This window comes from Neurospora hispaniola (genome assembly GCF_033458365.1).
Source record: "Neurospora hispaniola strain FGSC 10403 chromosome Unknown B0T23scaffold_3, whole genome shotgun sequence".
In the NCBI taxonomy this organism is placed as follows: Eukaryota; Fungi; Ascomycota; class Sordariomycetes; order Sordariales; family Sordariaceae; genus Neurospora; species Neurospora hispaniola.
The window spans coordinates 3,447,609-3,468,716 of record NW_026944408.1 but is presented as its reverse complement, the minus strand read 5'-3'; the positions used below and the strand labels follow the sequence as shown (position 1 = coordinate 3,468,716).

Below are 21,108 nucleotides of genomic sequence, written 5' to 3'. Positions count from 1 at the left end.
TCGGGTAGGTACGTGTCACTCGGAAATCTCTTGCGCTTTGTTGACTACCTCTAGGTACTTCCATGGACTGCCTAGGCGGACATCATGGCGGAAGGAAGGTTTACAATATAGCTCGTGCGATGATTGTAGTACACTACAGAACTTGGTTGAAGGGAAGTTCAGATATGCCTGTATGGGCTTAGCGTTTACCTATGTTTAGTGGGTACCATGGTAGGTCCAGCGAAGCATACTCATCCATAGCGAATATACTTTATTTACAACGTCTTTTCTTGATATAAACACCGCGCTGGGGTTTTGATCAAGTGGTCTTCACAGTCTTTATATGTGTTATAATTGGTAAAAAATCTTTTCTTGATATCTCTTTCTCGTTCATTATTTTCTTTTTTTCTTTCCCCAGCGATGTTGATCAGGTGCGTTGCGGGTGTAGGAGTGTGCCAGGTTGAATGTGTTTCATGGAGGAGTGTAGTCTGTATTGGTGACACTAGGAATGAAGTATGCCCATGTGACATATTTCACCGGGTGTGGGTGAGAGACCGACATGTCATGTTATGTGTAAAAGGCCGAAGGATGACATTAAATCCATGGTCGGGGTCAAGGACAGGAAAGGCAATAGCATTCAAGACTTTTCGTGCGCTCTAGCGCACATCTATCACCACGGTTTAGACTTCTAACAAACACCCGCTCACGCCGCCGCCACAATCTCCAACAAACTACCATGCAATCCTCCCTTCTCGGCAACGTCCTTGAACGTCTTCAACGCCTCTCCAACCGCCGACTCGGCGCCGACAACCTTAACCACCGCAACCGCGCATAGTAACACCCTCGCACAAGCCGCGAACACATGTTGATCACTTGTCCACTCCAGCGGCCCATCACTATTCGCCCGCACTAGTCTGGAAAGGTATTCCAGCCCTTCCTCCGTCCACTTACTGAGCTTGGCGAACGCAAGCCCGGACGAGAGGATGTCAGAAGATCCGGAAGCAGAGGCGCGGGCGATGAGCTCCCGCTGCCAGCGTCTAGTCTCTCTCACCTCATCAATAAACAGATTCTGCTCCTCAGTAGCAAAGAGTGAGTCGTCGAACTGCAAAGCGGTGACGAGCTGTTCCGCTGCCGAGGTGAACTCAGAAGACTTTCCGGTCACTGGGGAGGAATTGCCGGTTGTGAGACGAGACACCAAGTGCTCTTGGAACTCCTCTTGCCCAAAGAACGTCTCGGACATCCAGACCGCTAGGCGATCAGCTGCCGAGGGGGGAACCATCGGCTGTCCGACGACGGGCGCGGCAGCGGCGGAAGCAAGATCGCGGACCTCGTCATCGTCGTCAATTAGGGCATCGTAGAGCGCCGAGAGCGCAGGGAGGAAAGCCGGGGACCAGTTTGCTCCTGTTGTAGGCACGAAGCCGGTGAAGAAGGAGGTCAGAGAAGAGGCGGCCGCATAGCGCGTGTCGAAGGTGTTGTCGATGTCAAGCGCGTCGGCCATCATGGCGCCCCAGGCCCGGAGACGTTGGGCCATCTCGTTGTCGATTTCGCCACAGGCGGTGGTGGTGGTGGTGGTAGCGCTGCGAAGAGCAAGGGCGGCCATGAGGGAACCGCTGGCTCGGATGATGGCGCAGGAGAGGTTGGGGTTGATCTCGCCTTGCTGGAGACCCTTCCAGATTTGTTCGATGGTGGCCATGAAGGGGAGGCCGACAAGCTCAGCTTGACGGCCTTGCTGGAGAAGGGCGTCGATGAGATCGCCGAGGTTAGAGATCGCCGCTGCTTTGATATCGGGGGTAGCGGCGGCGGTGGTGCAGACTTCGGCGTAAAGATTGGAGAGACCCCCAATGGCTTCGGTGGTGGTGATGGACTTCCAGGCGGCAGCGACCATCTCAAGCATTCGCTGGGTGGTGTTGATGTCCTTGCTAAGCGTGTGCAGAAAGAGTGCCCGTAGGACCTTAGTGTCGAAGACTGCTGCGGCGTGGTAGACGCTGGCAATTACAGCCTCTGCATCCAGGAGAGCCGAAGATGGGTATTGCTTGGTCTTGTCCATCACCGTGGCTGAATCAGAGCCTGGAGTGATGGCGATGAGTTCAAAGGCCGACTGGTTGACGATGGGATCGATGCTTGCCAAAATGTTGAATATCTCAAGGTAGGCAGCCTTGACGACGGGGCATGTCTTGAAGTTGTCACTCTCGTCGGCAAGCCTGCGAAGGAGAACCTTGAGTTTGGATGTATCTTCGGAAACATCCGCACCCAAGCTGGTCTTGCGCTCCAGAACAAATCTTGTCAGCAGGAGGACACCATGGATGCGGTTGGCGCGATCCTCAGACTCCTCAAGGAGCCGCTGGATTTCTGCGACCCAGTCTCCTTGAAGAAGGAAGGAGCAGAGTGTCCTGGCCGCAATTTCTCTGACGTGCCAGAGGTGGCTATCGAGGTAGCCTTCAATATGACCTTGGAGTTCAGCGCGGTAAGACTCGGGGGGACCGGCACGACGAATGATGTCCAATGCCGGGAAGACGGCCTCCGCGGCGGCTGTCTTTGCATCTTCACCAAGAGCCTTGTTGGCAGACTCCAACAGTCCCAGAATAACACCTGGCAGTGTTGGGTACTTGTTATAAGAAATACGAACGGAGACACCGTCCCAGCCCGATTCGATGATGGCCTTGCTCTCACCCGTTCCAAGCAAGCAGTCGATAAGACTCCTCAGCAACAGGAGACCGCAGTTGCGAATGGCCCATCTATACCTCGTTAGCATTCGATCTGACTGCTGGTGCATGTCTGCAACTTACACTTCGGACTTTAGGTTGTTTGCAGCCAGCTGCAAAGTCCTGGCCAGGTAAGCCTCGGCCTTCTTGCTCAATAATGAGCTCTTGAAGATCTCTCTGAGCGAATTCAGAGCATGTACTTGTGGCAAGTTCGATCCATCAGTTTCCGCTTGCGTGACCGGCTTCCTGCCAATCTCCTCAAGCTCGCTGAAAACCTCGTTGAACGAGGGCGATTCGGCGTTGGCTGTTAGGATGCCGGCAACTAGGGAAGGAATACCCGCAGAACGACGGGTGGTGGAGGCCTGACTCATGATGCAGTTGATGGTGCCCTTCAGAGAGTTAGGATAAGGTAGCCAAAGAGCCGTGATCAGTTCCAAAACATACCTTGTACCATTCGCGAAGCAAAGTGTTGGACCCTGCAGTCTCGGGGAAGACAATGGGGAGCTTTTGCGTAAGCTGGCAACATGTCGTAAAAGTAAGAGATACCGTAGAGAAAGCACCACGATGCCTCAAGCTGGAAAGCTGCTCAAATGTCAAGTACCCGGTATCTTGGAAAACGGGCAAAGGAGGGAACGGCACTCCCGGGCCTGGAGTGAGACGCAACGTCTGGAGCATCAGTCGCATCAGGTTGCTCGACTCGTGAACTGCACGGAAACTGTAACTCAATAGGTCTTTGGTGTCCAATCCCTCGATTTCCTCCATCTCCTCGGGCAAGTGGCCTTCCGGAGAGTCATCGCATAGCACATGCCTGACTGCTACCCAAATACGCTTGGCACAGTCGAAGATGCGCTGATATAATTGATGGATGGCTTCCAACTGTGTTTCGGAAAAGGTCTCCTTGGCCAGCACAGGCCACGCATAGCTGATGGCGGCAAAATCTGGATGTACGGGGTTCTCAATGGCGGCGTGGCCCAAGTCCTTCTCTGCCTTTGTGACCTTGTCTTCAAGACCACTGATAATCTTGGAAATGTGAGCAATCTGGAGATCTGCACCATCCAACCATCGGCACAGAAGTCCCTGGGAGCGAGCAGCGCCGTCACCGTGATCAGCGCGGCCAGTTCTGTCTGCCAAAGCCCGGGCTTTTAGGCAAAAGTCTTGCAAGACCTCGAGTTGGGTCTTGCTATTGAGACTGGGTTGTGCGGGGGACTTGATGATTTCTTGAGAGAACAAACCCAGAAGGTTAGAGGCGGAGTCTCTGACATCGTCAAAAGGGTCCAAGAGTAGATCCAGAAGAAGGCGGATCCAAGTGAAATCTGAAGATATTGACTTTGAAACGTCCTCATCGACAACATCATCCGTGGCACCAGCGTGTTTTCCAACCTTCAACGCCAAAAGTGCCGCTCTCATGGCTGTGATGTGGCGTTGGTAAGACGTTGTGGGCAAAAGCTCACCCTTCAAAAACCCAAGGTACCACGAAAAGAAAGCCTCGTGGCGGTCAAGTACCTCCCTGGCCTCGGTGGGACTCTTCAACAAGTTCTCAGGAGCGGGCTTCTTCTTTGATGATGTCGTATCCTTGTCCGCAGGCGCCGGGTTCTGCTTGCTGGCTGCTTGGGCAAGGCTTCTCTGGGCAACGGAGATGACGTTCTTAACACGCCGAATCAGGTTCTTCGTATAGCCGAGCACCTCGTTGCGCAATTTGGCGTCAAAGTCGGCATGGAAGGCGGCGAGGTGCTTCCTGAGTAGGTCAAACGCTATCCGGGAAAAGGGCTTCGTAGTGGCCTGGGAAGAGACCAACAAGGAGAAAGCGCTGGATCTGACGGAGAGGGAAGGATGTGTGAGGAAGCTTTCGAGGACAGTGTCCCGAAGAGTTACCTTGCTTGAAGACTGAGAAGCGTCAATATCATTGCTGGGTTCTTCCACGAGACCGAACCGCTTGCCGGTCTCGAGTGTCGCCAACTGGAGCAAGAGAGTCAGATCGGTCAGATCCTGTGTAAATCCGACGGGTATCTCGCTGCGGTTAAACGCCTCGAGCAGCTTCAGAGATTCGACCTTGTCAGTCTTGAAAATAGGAACTAGGACATAGTTCTTGATATCCTCCAAGACTGCTGGTCTCTGGGCCACAGCCTCCTGTAGCCACGTCTTCCAGACATCGACAGTGAAAGTTTCGATTTCTTGGGTACTTAAACCCTTAAAAATATGCACAAGACATTTGCCGGCATGAGGGCAGACGTAGGGAAGCTCCATCCACGAGAACAGCTCAAAGACAAAGGACTTCCACACGGAGAGATGAGGTAGGTCGGCGACAGAAGAGTCGACCTCGCGATACTTGCGAGCAACATCGTCGAGGGAAAGAACCTTTTTGTTCAAGAAGTGGTCCAGACACTGCAGGCCAGACTTGGTCAGTTGCATGGCAGACTTGCGAGCGACAATCTCCACGATGGTCTTGAGGATGTGTTCCTTCACTGCCTTCCCTGTCTCGGGTTTGGGATTGATGGTCGCCGAGGCCACAAGAACATCGAGAATCAGTCTCAGGGCACGATGCGGGTCGTGTTCATACCACTCAAGGTAGAAATGGAACAGCCTCGTTGAGACAGGCTCGGTGAAGGCCCATTCCTTCAGCTTCTCGTCTTTGGCCTTGGCGCATTGCTGAACAAAGCTGCAGAGCCTTACGACATCGTGACCGTTGCCGTGATACTGGCGAGACTCGGAGGCGTTGCTGAACAACTTGGCAAATACTGCCTGTGCGATGCTAACACTGGTGTTAGTGATGGTCTGTATATGCGTCCACAAAGAATAACTGGAAACTGAAGATATCCGAAAGAAAAGAAACCTACACTGGGAGTGACTCGGTGGGTTGTGACAACAGCCACTTGGTGATGGTGTTGGCATTTTCAAACACTTCGGGGCCCAGTCCGGCTAGCAGAGCGTCCGTGTCAATGGTGCTGCTGCCGGGGGCATTTTGCTGGACTTGGGTTGACTCCATCCCCGCAGTCCAAAAGGGAAGTTATGATTGAGGGACCCGGTTTAGACGTGCATCCGAGACTTCGTTGCAGAGTGATGACTGGGAAAGGGAGGCAATGAAGAAGGAGCGAAGAGTGGTAAGTGCCTGACCGTCAATAGGCCCCCCAGTAGGTTAGAATTGAGGGCCTGAAGTTACTGCAGTGTGATAGTAATCCACCTCTCTGCTGGGCACTCATGCAAAGTATGAGCGACGAGTTGTGAAATTTTGGGATCTTCAAAGGCCTATAGCATCACCCACTGTGTGTTTACATCCACTGCGCATGTTCTGGGGTGGATCCACTCCGGCCACCGTGCTTGTTTTGGGTCTGAAGTTGCCTGCCGCCATGCCAAGAGATACCCCTGCACTGTATAGAATCACAAACGAACCCCTCAAAAGATGCCAAAGCGAAGTCCTGAGAAACCTAGGAAGGGAACATGGAGAATCCGTTGAATATCTCTGTTCAAGGCGTAGTCTAGCTCAGCTTCAGATGCCCACAATATACTGCAGATAGTCTTTCAATAAGGTAGGTCATCTTCATAACAGCCTCCGTTGAGTTCCACTTCGACATGTTGAAATGTCCCCGAAATCAAAGCCCAAGAGCATGTATATACATATGTAGAGGTACATATGACGCCAATCGCTCGCACGGGCCATGCGGGCGCCATAGAGGTAAATTTTTTCGAAGTTCCGACGTTATCGGGGGCCAAGACAGGCGTCGGTCCAAGTTGCGCGTGAGCCGGAGCCAATTCGAGATCCCATCCGTCTCGCCCACCGACCCGTCCGTCACTCCTCCGAAGATACGATAGCTTACTTAGTTGCCGACGGCACCACCCACCCACCCTTCCCTCCGGCTACCCGTCACCACTCTTGCGCGCAGCAGTCCGCGGTCTATCTGCTTCGTGTTTCCCAACTGTTTAACGATCCGATAACCCATCGAACCCCTCCACTTCAGTCACAATGTCCGGCCTTTGGAACACCCTCACCGGAGGCAACAAGAAGCAGCAAGAGCAGCAAGAGCCCGCCGCCCCCGCCCCCAGCGCACCTCAGACAACCACCACCACCGCTCCTTCATATCCCTCGCCCTTCGATGCTAGCCAGCCCCAAGGTGTCGAGGCCTTTCTCGGTAGCTCTTCCTTCGCCGACCCCACACAACTACACCCTCTCGCCGGCCTCAACAAGGAAACACTAGAATACATCTCGCTTGAGGATACCCCGCTCCCTGATGCCGCCGGCGCCTCAGTTTTGCCCTCGCGCGGCTTCACCGACGACCTCTGCTACGGAACCGGTATCACCTACCTGACGGCCCTCACTATCGGAGGCGCGTGGGGTTTGAAAGAGGGTCTCCAGAGATCGGCCGGCCAGCCGCCCAAGCTGCGCCTCAACTCCGTCCTTAACGCCGTCACCCGTCGCGGTCCCTACCTCGGCAACTCGGCCGGTGTTGTCGCCATCTGCTACAACCTAATCAACGCCGGCATTGGTTACGTGAGGGGCAAGCACGATGCCGCCAACTCCATCCTGGCCGGTGCGCTTAGTGGTATGCTCTTCAAGAGCACCAGGGGTCTGAAGCCCATGATGATTTCGGGTGGTATTGTTGCGACGATAGCCGGTGCTTGGGCGGTATGTTACCATTTTTCGTATGGCAGGCGTAGACTGGAAATACACCTTGCTAACTTGACTGTGTCACTAGGTCACCAGGAGGACGTTCTTCCCCTCCCCGCAGACCAACGAGGTTGACTGAAGTGGGGACGAAGAATGAAACAGGAAAAAAAAAAAAAGTCATCTTCTGTTCCCTTCATCCCATGACTCTCTGGCCATCTATCGTTGCTCCATGAAAAGAGTGCATAGCTAGCCAGCCTTCTCTATTATTTTAATCTTCGAGAGAACCGACAGAAAAAAACCAGTGTCTTTACTCACCAGCACGGAAGACCACTGCGAAGAAGATGTGTGTGTGTCCTTGGGTCAACACGGAGCAAAGGGACAGCAGGCACGGACTGGTGGATGTGTACGAACAAGAGAGGGAAGAACGAAAATAAAGCGACACTGGGCTGGGCAGGGCTTGAACAAGGCAGGACATGGAAGAGGGGCCAAAGGGCAGGGTGTGTGCATAGTGGTGCATAGCGCAAGGGTTAGTCTCATCTCTCTCCTCCCCGTGTGTGGAAAATTGTATGTATTATAGCGGATCATATGGACATAGAGCGCAATCGCCCCGGTTGGGCATATGGGGCATTGCGGCAGGCTTCATTCAAACTTTGAGTCTATCGCGGGTTGTACATGACTGTTGGCTCCGGGTTTCATGATAAGATAATAGAGGTAATGTTTGGTGTGGGATATATTGGGCATGTCACCCTGGCACACGTTTGTGTCGAGAATAATTGCAAGCAGGTGTGAATTCAAAGTTCGAAGCGACTAAGGGGCAGGACTGCGAATGAACATATTCACTCCCTTAGGATAAGGCCCATGGTCGACGAATTCCATATTCGCCGCAAGACCGGAAATCGTACGCACATTGTTCCTCGAGTATTCCCCATGCAAATATTCGGCTTGAGAACAACAGGCAAGCACCAGTTTCAATACATGGAAGCTGAGAGATCAAGACAGGTAGGAAAACACGATCCTTTGATAATCGACAGACTAGACGTAGTGAGCTACAAGTCTCAGTGAAGATGACAACTTTGTCTCTTCATGCTAAGTCCCTCTACAAATCCCGTTCTAGCTTTCTCTAAGATCGGAGACTAATAAAGCAAATTTCCCATCCATATCTTTGGTGATAACAAGAGAAACTACCACATCATCGAGCTTACATCGTTTGGTTCGTGGTGTGGGATGCTGTTGCAAAAGGAGAAAGGCGAGCTCGACATGATCATATGTAACGTGTAATGTATCCCCACCTTCTTCCTAAACCACCATAGAAAGCCACTTGAGGAATATACAAAAACTCGATAGTATACCAACATAACACTTTGGCATAGAAAGAAGACAACGTAACTATCCACCTTTGTCAGTTTAGGATGAACCGGGGCAGCGCATTCACGAACCACAACAAAAACCAAGCAGGCAATGAAGTCGTAGGTGACATATCAACAAGCAAGATGATCAGGTGCACGAGATGTAATGATTCTACCTTAAGTGTCATAGCTCATGTCTAAATACTGCCAAGGCATACTTTGATGTTTCTCATACACCAAGAAAAGTCGTTACAGTCGGGTCGTCATGTGGGCTTAGAGTGTCTTGGGCCGTGCCTCCCGTTTTCGGTTGCGGGAGCTTCATACCTGCCCGGGCCGGCTTCTGCCAAGTATCTTATCAAGACCAAGGCAGATGAAAGACGGAGTTTCCGTTTAACTGCGCTTCCGCAGTTGACAGACAACAAAACTTTCAAACCAACTCGACTACTGATTTGAACCGCGCTCGCAGCACATCAGGAAGAACAACCATTACTGCCACGGCAACGGCAAAAATACCCCGAATCGAAAGCAATCAGAGCAATTAGAGAAGAAGCAGTCAACATGTGCTGTTGCATTCCTTGCTGGCCGTTTGCCGACGTCGATTTCGAGCGCGAACCGGTCAACCGGTACGGCGACAAGTATCACTATGCGTTTAACGAGAGCACGAGGGCCTGGGAGCTCCGCGACGTGGTAAGTTTGCTTGCTTTCCTTGTTGCAAAATTTCCACCCCCAAGAGACTGGGAGCAGCAGCAGGTCAGGTACCTCTGAGGGTTAGTACTCTCTTGGATCCGAAGACATCGAGCAGACTCGAAGACTTGTTTGAAGGAAGGAGCGTTTGTTGGCAGGACAACGATCACGAGGACTCAACGACAGATCCAGACTTGCTTGGCTACAACGCGGGGCTGCAGGTTTCCCATGTGGATGTCTTCAGTTGCCGTGATCCCTTCACTCGCGCTCAGTTTCTGCGCTCCCCAGGCAACAGCGGATCACCTTCCATTCACTTACCACTCACTTCTACGGATTTCACCTCTGGAGATTACCCAACAACAGGCGGATTCTGCAGCAGAGCATCACGCGCTGAAGTGGAAGCTCGCCACAAGACACGCTGAGAGATCGATGTCAGAGGGACTGCATTGGCGGCCGTGCTGGTGGTGAAGATTCTACGACGACCCTAAGGCAAGAAGTGGAGGCGGTCAGCGAGCACCTTTTTAAACCCACGCAGCGCACTTACACCCCATTGCACCTTCCCTTTTGTTTCCTTCGGGCCCTCCTTCCTCTCGTATTCTTCACAAACAACCCTCTCCACTCAAGCCGGACCACCGCACACGCCGGAAGTCCACCTTGAGAAACCAACTTTGCGTCCCAACCCATCATGGGCGCGCCTCCAGACAAGGGCAACTTCAAATCTCCAAAGAGGGTTTCTTTTCAACAAGGCCTCGAGAAGGACGTCCAGCCACTCCCCTTAAAGTCCGCCCTGCGCAAGCGTCCATCATTCCAGGAAGAGTCACCTGCCCAGGAAGAACCGACCAGTCCTGAGCACTACCCCGCCTTTCCGCCTGCCGACCCGGGAGTTTCAACGTCCTCTCAACAAGTCTTCACTCATCACACAGGCCCGGGAGGAATACAAGCCGACCACAAGGCAGCGCAATACCATCCCTCCTTCATCCCCGCGTCGCCTTATCAACAACTCCAACCGTGGCAACTCGGCTATAATCAGCAAACCGCCCAGTGCCAGACCGTGATCCCTTACCTCCCAACAACATACCAAGTCAACATGTCTCAGTACGCCCTCGCCCCGGCCAATACTGGCGTCCATTTCCAACCCCAGGTTGGCGACACCTCCACCGGCCCTGAGCTTCATTACTATACCCCGCGCCACGACGGACAGCTTGGTCTCCAAATGCCTGTCCAGCAGGCCGCTCAGTATATGGTCAGTCAGACTTGTTCTCCGTCCTCGAGAATGCAGCAGCCCGTAGTTGGGAAGCAGTACCCACAGTAATACCAGGTGCCGAACCAGGCTCCCTATCAGATACAGTACCAATACCAGAGCCAATACCATGGCCATTATCAGAGCCAGTGGCAGGCCGGACTCTACCCGACTTGGGACCAACAGCAACAGCAATACTTTGCAAGTGTCGTTGATTTGCGCTTTCCACTTGTTTTTTTTTCGCGTCCTCACTGCCAGTAGTTCAAGTGAACTACAGCTTCCCGTGTCCTGACTGCTTGCTGCTTTCCAAAACATTTGCCGCTGATAAACGAGCTTTCAAGAGTCGAAATTTGCTAACTGGTCACAGGCTACCGGAATACCCGTTCCGATGCAGCAGGTTCCCGGCGCCGCTCCGCCCGGCTATATCGTCCAGCAGCCTGTCATGCCGCAGCCTGCCATGCAACCGGTCTTGGTCCAGGCCCAGCCTGTCCCCGGCCAGCCCATGATGATGGCTCAGCCCCAGCCTGCGTACGCCCCGGGCGCGACCGTGATCGTTGCAGGTAATGCTCCAGTTGCCCCCATGCCTGCGGTCCCCGGTGCCGTTCATCCCGAGCCCGCTCTCGGCGTGGGCCTCACTGCCAGTGAGGTTGCCGCAAACAACGAGCAGATCGCTTATGAGAACAACATGGATGAGGCACAGGATTTTAAGCCCGCCGACGATGACCCGTCTCGCATGTATCGCTGCCGTGAGGTCGACGGAAACTGGACCCTGCGCAACAGGTTCACGATTGACAACCTTGGCGACTGCCGCTGGTACATGACCGACGATGGCGTCTTCTATGCCGTCCGCATGCAGTCCTAAGCTTGGATGGAGAAAAGAAGACGGGTTTCTTGGTAAGTTGTCCTGCATGTGCTTGTTGGCATCGAATTCTAATGTGTGTAGACACCATCACCATTCATCGTTGGCGAGGTTCGGCGTTTTGCGGGTTCGGTCACTGGCGCTTGGGATTGCGTCTTTTGTTTTGATTCTGGTTTTCCTCTTCATTTTGCGATCAATCGGCTCAAAGGGTTTGCCTTCAGTGGAAGCAAACAGAAGCTTGAAGTTTCCGGGGGTAGCAATTGTGATTGGCACATTGGGTCGACGTCAAACTATTACCTGGTTTAGTTCTTGCTTGACATCGCCAAGCAGATGGATGCATGGAGAATGTTTCTGGCAACAGGCAATCGCGTTTGCAGGACGTTTGCTACTTAGATATCGGTCCTATCACAGCAGTGCTTAATTAAATATCCAGTTGCCTAGCTTTGGTGCCCGTCAAGGTACGAAGACTGTCATCGAAAGGTCGTCGGACTAAATTGAAACGATGTCGTTCAAGGTTGGTTAGGAGCATCCCTTGTGATGAATGATGGAGGTTGTCATATGCAAGGAGGTACCTGACATTACCATATTGCTGCATAAACAGCAAAGTCTTTCTGTTAGTATCCTAGCTGCAAGAGATATATGCCAAATGGAATAAGGCACTTATCACGCCGTGTGTTTGTTAGTGTGATCGCTAGGCTGCTTGTGTCGTAAACACTAACCACTAGATGGAGCTCAGTGGGTACTTACCTGTCCGGATGTGTGGACTGTCACCCCACCCCCGCATCGTCTGAATCCTTGGATGGCGCAATGTTTCTGAACCAATCGTTGACACCTGCCCGACCCGCCCATTTTGGGAACATCAACGACATCACCTCACGAAGAATAGTATCAACCTGAACAGCGTATACTTGTAAACAGACCCTAGAGCCATATACACCTCAGGCCATTGCACACAATTGATCATACAATCATACACACAACTCAAACTTCATCAAACAACCACATCCCCAAACAACTACCAAGATGCTCGTCATAGGCCTAACCGGCTCCATCGCCACCGGCAAATCAACCGTCTCCTCCCTCCTCTCCTCGCCCCCCTATAGCCTCCCCGTCATCGACGCCGACCTTCTCGCTCGTAAAGTCGTCGAGCCCGGCACCGCCGGCTACAACGCCATCGTCTCCTACTTTGGTCCCACCACGCCCGACCTCCTCGTTCCCTCCGGGCCCGATATGCCCGAAAACGGCCCCACAGGAAAAGGCCGCCCCCTCAACCGCCCGGCCCTGGGCCGCCGTGTCTTTGGTGACTCCCCCGAGGTACGCAAGGACCGCGCCCGTTTGAATTCCATTGTCCACCCGGCGGTAAGAAAGGCGATGGCGCTGGCGGTGCTGAAGGCGTATGTGAAGGGATATAGAGCCGTGGTGCTGGATATCCCGCTGTTGTTTGAGAGTCAGTTGGATAAGTTCTGCGGGACGGTATTGGTGGTCGGGGTGAAGGATCCGAAGGTGCAGATGGAGAGGTTGAGGGCTAGGGATCCGCATTTGAGCCAGGAGGATGCGGAGAATCGGGTGAGGAGTCAAGGGGATGTGAGGGAGAAGGCAGAAAGGGCACTGGAGAGGGGCGAGGGGAGAGGGTGCGTGGTTTGGAATGATGGGGATAAGAGAGAGTTGGAGGAGCAGGTGCGGAGGGTGTTTTGGCAGGGGGTGGTGGAGAAGTATAGTCCGAAGTGGTGGGCATGGTTCTTGTGGATGTGCCCGCCGGCGGCGGTGGTGAGTGCGTTGTGGAATTATTGGGCGAATTTGAGGGTGGATAGGAGGTGGAGGGAGAAGAAGGAGGCGGAGCGGGCAAAGTTGTGAGGGATAGGGGGGATTTGTGTTGATACCCGCCTAATCTCTAGATGGGATTGCGAGAGGACACGATGATGAGATGAGGACGGTCGAGGAGAAGGACACGTGGACGGAAAAGGGTGGAAAGATGGCAGATGAGTGAAGGGGACATTTTCTCAGTAGGGAAGGTGAATTGGTGTGTTCACTTTATCTTCTTTCGTGTCTTCAAGGTTTCTGTTATCGTCCTGTTCCAGTCCCATCGGGCCTGTCTGTCAAAAGGGCAATTCACTCTACAGCAACGGCAATGATGGAACGTGGTGGATGGGTGGTATACAGACTGAAGGGATATCCTTCTCGGCTGGCAACGCCATGATCTGTGGTCTGTTGTCCCTTTTTCTTTTGTTATCAAGGTTTGGTTCACGTCCTGTTCGGATACAATGGACGTTGGCCGTTTAAAAAAGTCGTTCACCATGCAGCTGATGTTTTGGTTTCGACTTGATAGTCTCGATGATAGGGACAGGGTCGATACGACGAGGTGAGCTTGGGATCAACCACATATCAGATTGATAACAGCAACAATTTGCGAGGTGATTTGGGAACTGGAATTTCTTACGTTGCAGAGGATATAAACCCTCCTCCCTCCCCTCCCTGCGGCAAGCTTTCACCTCTTGTCTCTTTCCTCAGAGTCGTCAGTCTTCTTATAGAAGAACACTCATATAAGCCATCTGCGCCTTGAACACTCTTCTCGATCACCATATATAGCCTTAGGCAATTACACCCTCCCTTCCTCACAAAGTCGTCACATCTTGTACGGCACGTCACATCCTCCACCACAGAAGTCGACACCGCAAATAACCTTCACCGTCCGACACATTTCAATTCCGCTTGAAGCGTATCCAAGCTCATAGGTTAGTCTCCCAGCTCATTTGAACTGCACAAATAATACCCCTCTGAGAAGCTCGCAACTGTCTATTCAGGACTCGTGCTCTAACACTCCATTGGCAGTATCTATATACATATTCATAATATTAATCACGAAAATGCCCACCGGAATCTCACCCGAGGAAAAACGGCGCCGACAGGAGCAGGAGCGCCGTTATCAGAAGGCCGAGAAAGAGGCTCGGGCCGCTTGGCAGCGTGGCCTTGAGAATGAGCGAGAGGCTGCTGAGGCTCTTCAAGAAGAGAAGAAGACCCACTTGGGGAAGCGCAGGGTATCGTTTGATTCTTCGCGGAATCAGACACACCTTTTATACAGCTTTTCTCCTCAGCTTGACCCTACGCCTGCCCTCACCGATGCCGGCAACCCCTCCGATGAGCTGTTAAGCAAACGATACGAATTACTTGTCAAGGAAATTGCATCCTTGCGTTCCGGGTTTGCCGAGCTTGAATTTCTCGAAATCAAAGAGGCTGAAGAGGAGGCTCTCGCTCGAAAAATGCAGGCGCACAAAGCGGCGTGGAAAGAGCAGGAGCAGCGTCGACAGCAGGCCGAAAAGGAGGCTCTCGAAGCCAAAGAAGCTAAGGAAAGTGTTCTTGCACTTATACGGCGGGAGGGCGAAGCGGCGAGCAGGCAAGATGAAGAAGAATGGAAGGAGCAGAAGCGCCTTCGTCAGATGGCCGAGGAGAAGGCTCTCAAAGCCGAAGAGGCTGAGAAGAAGGTACTTGCTCGTGTGAAGCAGGAGTACGAAGCCCGGAAGGAGCAGGAACGCTGTCGTCAGATGGAGAAAGAGAAGCTAGCTTGGAAGCGTGGTCTCGAGAACGAGCGCCCATCCACCAGCCAGGCTTATCCATGGAAACCAGAGCAGAGTCCCTACCCTCTGAGACCCTTGGATCAAGAACACCCATCGATAGAGCAATACCCCACCATCGACCACTCCCATCTGAAGCATCATCCGCGTGGGCATCCGAGCCCTCGCCAGGCCCAATCAGCATCTTCAGTACTGGTCGGCCTTTCTGGATTGCCTGCGGGGTCTCTCTGTTCCGACCTGGCTCCGAACATCTCAATGTATGAAGATGGGGACCGAGGCCGCTATGTCTACTCAAATACATATGGATCAACCAAGCAAGTACCTCTACCCCACGACCATCCCCATTCAGCTGTGAGGCAGAGCTGGGCTACACCCCCCGCGTCTGCTTGGAGGGCACCTACATCTGAACCGGAGATAGCGAAGCCAAAACCAGTTATACCAGCCATGTGTTCTTATCGCGGGGGAGTAGAGACCCCCAAGGAGCAGTGGCCGCTGCCGCCCACACCCGCTCACAGTGAAAAGGAGACGGAGGCTTCCACTCCAGTAGAAAATGAAAAACAGAAGCTGGAGCGAGAATTGATGGAAATCAAAAAGGAATACGAAGAATTGGATAGGCTATGCGCCGAGTTAGAGAGAAAGAGGCGAACCAATAGCGCGAGCAGTATAGCATCATGGCAGACAGGGTACAATTCTATCAGGGAGGACCCAACGAAGGCCCCTTCTAAGGACGTCGCGACGGGTCGCCAACCTGAAACTCGCCAATCGCGCTGGAAGCGCGGCACGGAGCGCTCCAACCAAGAATCAAGTATAGACCATAATGACCGAAGCCTTAGCCGCACCACCACCTATACTCGATTCTCTGAAGCGCAGGGATATGACTTGAGTGACGAGGAGCGCAAGCCGAAACTTTCAAAGGCCCATGCTCGTGCCAAGTTACTCAAACTCGAGCTCTCAGTGGGGATGAACCCTTCCTACGTACCACCGACTCCCTATTGGCATCCGTCACCCTCTCCCAGCCCTTCTCTGACGCCCCCTAAACACTCGGATGCTCCCGGCCCTGCTGTGCCTGGACTATCTACATCGGCATCCACTAAGGCAAGCAATGACCACTGGGGAGACCATAAGACGCCGATGCCCCCGGGTAACTGGCGCAAAGATTCTTTCGAGAACCTCCGCGGGCATCTTAAGAATTGATAAGGGCAAGGCGGAGGCTTAGCATCAGGAGCTGATAGGGGACTATGTGGAATGAGCGCTAGATTGTGAGGAACGGCTGAGGTCGGGGACTGGAGTTTAGGTTTTGCAGTGACCAGATGGCTACTGCTGTCAGCCAGGAATTGGCCATACGAGATCACAGATCATGAACTGTTGTCATTAGGATGTCAATATGGTTCTGCGGGTGAAGTTCTATTCTAGCTTTCAAGTTGCTTGTCTATTATCTGGGCCAGCACTCCTCGCACTGACCAGTTTGTTTACGCGGACCTCTCTTTGACTTAATTTTCGCGTACCGCTTTTCTGCATGCTTAGAGCTATGGCTATACATAGGTGAACTTAATCGGGCAGTTCCTTTTTTTTTTGTCTCCGATGTCTCATCGGGTCTACAAATGAATGATCCGTTAAGTTTCGAAGTGATTTGTTCTCGGAATACTTTGAATTTCGTTAGTGTCATGTTGGATTCTGGATGCGGAACATCTCCATCACACATAGTCGACGGAGTATAGCTAACGTCCTGGCAGCCACCTTTGGTCCGACAAACTTCAACTTGTCTCTGATAGGACAGTTGCTGGTTGACTCTCGTCACAAGAAATCTATAGTCTCTACGACATGGGATTTCGTCATTAATTCAGTCATATTGCCACGGAGTTTCCACGTATTGGAGTCCGCAAGCATATTAGATTCTTCGGGTTCCAGGAACAAGCCACCAGACTATCAAATCAAAGAAACTGGCTTCTTGAACGGTTACATCATATTTGATATTTCGACTTGAAAAATGGTAGAAGTGCTTCAAGGAGCCTGTCACGGCGCCGGCGGACCACTTCACCACCCAGGCCATGTTTCCGCACAAAAGGACACATGTAACCAAACCTGACAGTTTGGTCCCTCAAGGTCCTGTATATATAGTTGGGATGACAGATATATCCGCGTGCCGGCCATCACAACGCCGGTGCGGTGCGCGGCAGCAAATGGGGGGTTGCGATGAGGTTTGCCCTTCACCAAAGTTACAACCTTGAGCTTAGGCTGACGAAGGCTCCTTCACCTGTTGAGCGCGCATAAGTTCAAGATCAGCAACCTTGAAGTCAAATCGTATGGAGGAAGCCCCCTTCACCTGTTGATGGCACTTCACCTCGCGGGGCAACCTTGAAATTCCCAAGGCCGCAGAGTATTTAAACCCTTCCCATTCCCAGCCAAAAGTCCAATCTTGCACACTCCCACAAACTTTCACACCAACCCTTCCACCGAGCCAACACTTCTTCACGTCAGAAAGGCACGTCAATACCCCCACTATCAATATTTCCGTCGCTCAAGGTATCTCGACTCATCAAGTTCGCTCAAGCCCACAGGTTAGTCATTTACCCCCTTCTCACCTCCCTCATTTGTCTTCTTCGCGACGCGCCCTGAGGATATTTCGCGCTAACATCATGTCGGTAGTAGCTATATTCACAACAATTAATCACTCTCCCCCTACCACAAAACAGCGGCTCGTGGTGAAAATTACACCACCAATTTACCCCCATAAAAATGTCGCCCGTCAACATGCAGGCTGTAGGACCATTCGCCCCGAGTGTTCTTAAACCTCGAAACAACATAATCGACAAAGACGAGATGCTGAACCGGGCCATCTACAGGCTTGTGGAAGAAGACGAGCAATTGCGTGAGATGATGGAACCAATCAGGTTCAAAGTCAAAGAAGAGCATCGCTGGCTGAAGTTAGGGAATCGCCTCAAGGAGGTTGAGAAGGAGCTGAAGGAGCTGCGTGATATGGCTGCTGCCGAGGAGAAGAAGCGCCAGGCAGAAAAAGCTGCCTTTGATAAGCAGCGTACTGTCGAGGCCGAGAAGAAGCGACAGGAAGAAAAGGCTGTCGCCGAAATGAAGCGCGCTTCGGAGAAAGCGGCCGCCGAGCAAAGGCGCAAAGACGAACTCCTGAAGCGAAAAGAGGAGGAAAAAAAGGCTTTGCAGGCTCAGCTGGCTACGGAACAGAAGCGCAGGGCGGAGGCGGACGCAGCCATTAAGAAAGTCAAAGAGGAGTGGGCAGCCTCTGAGGAGAAGAAACGGCAACAGCTCATCAAGAAAGCCGATGAGGAGATCCAGTTGTTGAACGCTGAGCTTGCAGAGACGAAGAAGCATGCGGACTTGTTTGCCAGCTACGAACGCGAAAGGGCCGTAGAGGAGGCTCGTAAGAAGCTGGAGGCTGCAAAGAGGCGTCTCAAGCTCGAATATGACGAATGGCGCAGAAAGAGTTATGAAGCTTGGAAAGTCCAGGATCGCGAACGCCAAAAAGTCGAAGAGGAGAACCTGAGGCGCGATGCTCGAAAGAAAAAGGAGGCTTCTGATGCCAGAAAGAAGGCGGAACAACAGACCTCATCGGCGCAGAGACCGAAGGAGGTGTCGTTTGATATCCCCCGCAACCAAACTTACGATAACCGCTCTGCTCCAAAGACCTACCAGCGTCCTGAGCAGCACGATGTCAGACATGCCGATAAGGGAACCCACCAGAGGGATCACCATGCTTCCCACAGTCACTTTCATCCTCAGAATGGACAACCCGATTTTCATCCTCGGGACGCTTCTCGGCCAAAGGATTCAGTGCCGGAGCAACACCTCTCCTCTCCTCACTATCCAAAGTATCACCATGAAGGTGTACATCCTCCAACCTTTGGCGTTTCTCCACGCAATCAGAAAGCTCCAGTAGGACTTTCCGGTATGCCGGCTGGCTCCTCCACTGCCTCTCAATTCCCAGCTGCCGCTCCATGGGAAGAGAAGAATTGGAGCAGTAACAACTACCCAGCTGCTGATGGAGCATGGGAGCACTCGCATCGTAATGTGCCGAGCCAGAACCCTTCGTCCACTGAAAGGAAATGGTCCACACCAAAGGTTTCTACCTGGAAAGGGCCTGCTCAAGAATCTAAGGCCATGGACGAGAACCATTTTATCTCACCCGCTCATGTTACCCGATTGGAATCGCCAAAGGAGAAATGGCCATTGCCGCCCTCCCCTCGCATTTCGAATGAGTCCAAAGGGTGGGACGTGCCTAGCGACCAGCTTCAGGAGACCGAGGAGAACAAGCTTCGCCGAGAGGTGGAAGAGTACAAGACAAAATGCGCAAAGTTGGCCGCCGACTTAGAGAGAAAGCGACGAGTCACTGGCGCGGACAGTGTAGCGACCTGGCAGACAGGGACGAAGTCGATTTGGGAAGATCCAACCAAGCCCACATCCCTGAGCAGCCCTAAGGACACTCCCAAGGACACCAACTATGCTCCCCAAGGTCACCAGAGCGACGCCCCATGGACACAGACTGCCAAATCGTCCTCGAGCCGGCATAATGAGCGGAATAGTCAGAGGGACAACAAGGGAATAGGCTCCTTCAAAGAATCCTCCAAGCCGACATTCAATGCTTCAAATCCCCATAGTCAGCAACCGAGTACCAGCAAGCATTACTCATCAAAGAGCAGACCAGAGCCTGTTGATCGCAAATCTGAGCGACCTGGAAGCAGGGCAAGCATAGAAACCCGCTACTTCGAGGCCGAGGAGTATAGAGACTCGGACAACGACACTCCCAAACCCAAATTCTCCAACCGCGACACTCAATTCAAATGGCAGAAAGCCTCAGTGGAATCCGCTCAACCATACGTCCCCCCAACACCTCATCGATGCCCATCCCCTCCTCCCATACTTCCTCCGACACCTCCCCGAGGCTCAAGGATTTCCACTCCAGCCACTCTCAAACTGGCTCCTAAATCAAGGGCCGCCTTCAGGCAAGAAATCCAGACCCCGAAGCTGACCGACATCCCCGGCAGCTGGCGCGACGATCTCCCTAACAAAAACTCCAACGAGAATCGTTGGCCTGCCAACGTATCGACGCCGAGTGTCAAAAACCTTCCCGTTGCCGTCAAACCGAAGGACAAATTCAAGCCGGAGCGGTACATCCCGCCCACCTATGCGCCCAAAGATGTACCTCCTCCCGGCTCTTACCTTTCGACGGACACTCGTTACCAGCAACCGGGCTACGGCCACCCGTTGACGCCCTACTACGGCAACCTAGCGGCCATCCCACAGCCAGGCCCCGCGTACCCGATCCACCATCCCTTGTACGCCCCCAATGTCCAGACCTTAACACACAGTATGGATGTGGAAGCTGGACCGTCAGGACATGGTGGGCAATTCGCATCTTGGGCAGACCAGACGGCTGCTCAGAGTTTGGGAGTTATCCAGGCGCCTCCAAGAAAGGATAAGGGAAAGGGAAGAGCCCGTTAATTGATGGTGATGAGTAGGATCGGTTTGGGGAATTTAGGTTACAGTGAACATTCAGGAGTATTGGTTCAAGATGATATCCAGGGAGTTCGGCTGGTTGGTTGGTCGGTTCGATAGGAACAGCGATGATATCCGTGGAGGTCTGGAATTGTTTTTAGCTTTCTGGTCCGGAGTTTCGAGGATTGGAATTATGATCGGTCAGTGGTTTTAAGATCTGGAACGTAACGAATGTTTCTCCGCTTATGGTTTAGGAGTTTCGGTTTACAAAGAGGTTATGGGATATAACCGTAGGGACTTGAGCAGGGGTTTCAAGAAAAAGGAGCCAACTTAACGAACGTGTGCCTGAGGTTGCTTGTGTGAAAATTATGCTGATGATCATGGAAAAGGACAGGTGATGATCAAATCTCATCCCGTGCAACATCTTCCTGTGACGCTGGTCTTTGATGCTGGTGCTGATCTCCTTGATATCACGAAACTCTTCATGAAAACTGATGGCCAAATGGATGCTTAAACTTGACATCACCATGGTTAAACGTTATGTACTACCATAGTGGTGCCATCTCAACAGTAAAGTGAGCACTCGTCCATGACACGCACGAACATCAAGTAGACGACGCACAATGCTGAGGAGAATTTGAGACCATAAGAGAGTAGCTAACAAGC

At 52.6% G+C, this 21,108-nt stretch overlaps 6 protein-coding genes across 6 annotated transcripts; 5 read left to right on the top strand and 1 right to left on the bottom strand.

The window, feature by feature from the left end:
• Positions 1 to 393: 393 nt before the first annotated feature.
• Positions 394 to 5,869, bottom strand: B0T23DRAFT_336296 (putative death-receptor fusion protein-domain-containing protein). Its single transcript, XM_062835808.1, has 4 exons — positions 5,516 to 5,869; positions 3,126 to 5,430; positions 2,766 to 3,070; positions 394 to 2,714 (listed from the first exon to the last, which is right to left on the bottom strand). Exons 1-4 carry the CDS (start codon positions 5,662 to 5,664, stop codon positions 683 to 685), a joined length of 4,791 nt encoding a protein of 1,596 aa, XP_062694407.1. The 5' UTR covers positions 5,665 to 5,869; the 3' UTR covers positions 394 to 682.
• Positions 5,870 to 6,152: 283 nt separating this feature from the next.
• On the top strand, positions 6,153 to 7,531 carry B0T23DRAFT_122250 (mitochondrial import inner membrane translocase subunit tim23). The gene is made up of 2 exons (XM_062832057.1): positions 6,153 to 7,299; positions 7,370 to 7,531. The coding sequence occupies exons 1-2, from the start codon at positions 6,640 to 6,642 to the stop codon at positions 7,418 to 7,420; spliced, it is 711 nt and encodes a 236-aa protein (XP_062694406.1). The 5' UTR covers positions 6,153 to 6,639; the 3' UTR covers positions 7,421 to 7,531.
• A 1,654-nt stretch (positions 7,532 to 9,185) lies between these two features.
• On the top strand, positions 9,186 to 11,413 carry B0T23DRAFT_403768 (uncharacterized protein; the record flags this gene model as incomplete). Its single annotated transcript, XM_062838807.1, has 3 exons — positions 9,186 to 9,314; positions 10,039 to 10,554; positions 10,919 to 11,413. 3 exons carry the CDS (start codon positions 9,186 to 9,188, stop codon positions 11,411 to 11,413), a joined length of 1,140 nt encoding a protein of 379 aa, XP_062694405.1.
• Positions 11,414 to 12,207: 794 nt separating this feature from the next.
• B0T23DRAFT_122198 (dephospho-CoA kinase-domain-containing protein) lies at positions 12,208 to 13,350 on the top strand. The gene has a single exon (XM_062832055.1). It carries the CDS (start codon positions 12,434 to 12,436, stop codon positions 13,262 to 13,264), a length of 831 nt encoding a protein of 276 aa, XP_062694404.1. The 5' UTR covers positions 12,208 to 12,433; the 3' UTR covers positions 13,265 to 13,350.
• A 592-nt stretch (positions 13,351 to 13,942) lies between these two features.
• Positions 13,943 to 16,292, top strand: B0T23DRAFT_122200 (uncharacterized protein). Its single transcript, XM_062832056.1, has 2 exons — positions 13,943 to 14,142; positions 14,240 to 16,292. Exon 2 carries the CDS (start codon positions 14,275 to 14,277, stop codon positions 16,171 to 16,173), a length of 1,899 nt encoding a protein of 632 aa, XP_062694403.1. The 5' UTR covers positions 13,943 to 14,142; positions 14,240 to 14,274; the 3' UTR covers positions 16,174 to 16,292.
• A 1,423-nt stretch (positions 16,293 to 17,715) lies between these two features.
• Positions 17,716 to 20,731, top strand: B0T23DRAFT_452899 (uncharacterized protein; the record flags this gene model as incomplete). Its single annotated transcript, XM_062841156.1, has 1 exon — positions 17,716 to 20,731. One exon carries the CDS (start codon positions 17,716 to 17,718, stop codon positions 20,446 to 20,448), a length of 2,733 nt encoding a protein of 910 aa, XP_062694402.1. The 3' UTR covers positions 20,449 to 20,731.
• Positions 20,732 to 21,108: the final 377 nt, after the last annotated feature.

Bases quoted from the DNA above. Each gene is read 5' to 3' on its own strand.
- B0T23DRAFT_122198 (XM_062832055.1), top strand. From the start codon at position 12,434: ATGCTCGTCATAGGCCTAACCGGCTCCATCGCCACCGGCAAATCAACC.
- B0T23DRAFT_122200 (XM_062832056.1), top strand. From the start codon at position 14,275: ATGCCCACCGGAATCTCACCCGAGGAAAAACGGCGCCGACAGGAGCAG.
- B0T23DRAFT_122250 (XM_062832057.1), top strand. From the start codon at position 6,640: ATGTCCGGCCTTTGGAACACCCTCACCGGAGGCAACAAGAAGCAGCAA. The intron at 7,300-7,369 runs GTATGTTACCAT...CTGTGTCACTAG, and splicing joins CGATAGCCGGTGCTTGGGCG to GTCACCAGGAGGACGTTCTT.
- B0T23DRAFT_336296 (XM_062835808.1), bottom strand. From the start codon at position 5,664: ATGGAGTCAACCCAAGTCCAGCAAAATGCCCCCGGCAGCAGCACCATT. The intron at 5,431-5,515 runs GTAGGTTTCTTT...CACCAGTGTTAG, and splicing joins CCCACCGAGTCACTCCCAGT to CATCGCACAGGCAGTATTTG. The intron at 2,715-2,765 runs GTAAGTTGCAGA...AACGAGGTATAG, and splicing joins AACAACCTAAAGTCCGAAGT to ATGGGCCATTCGCAACTGCG.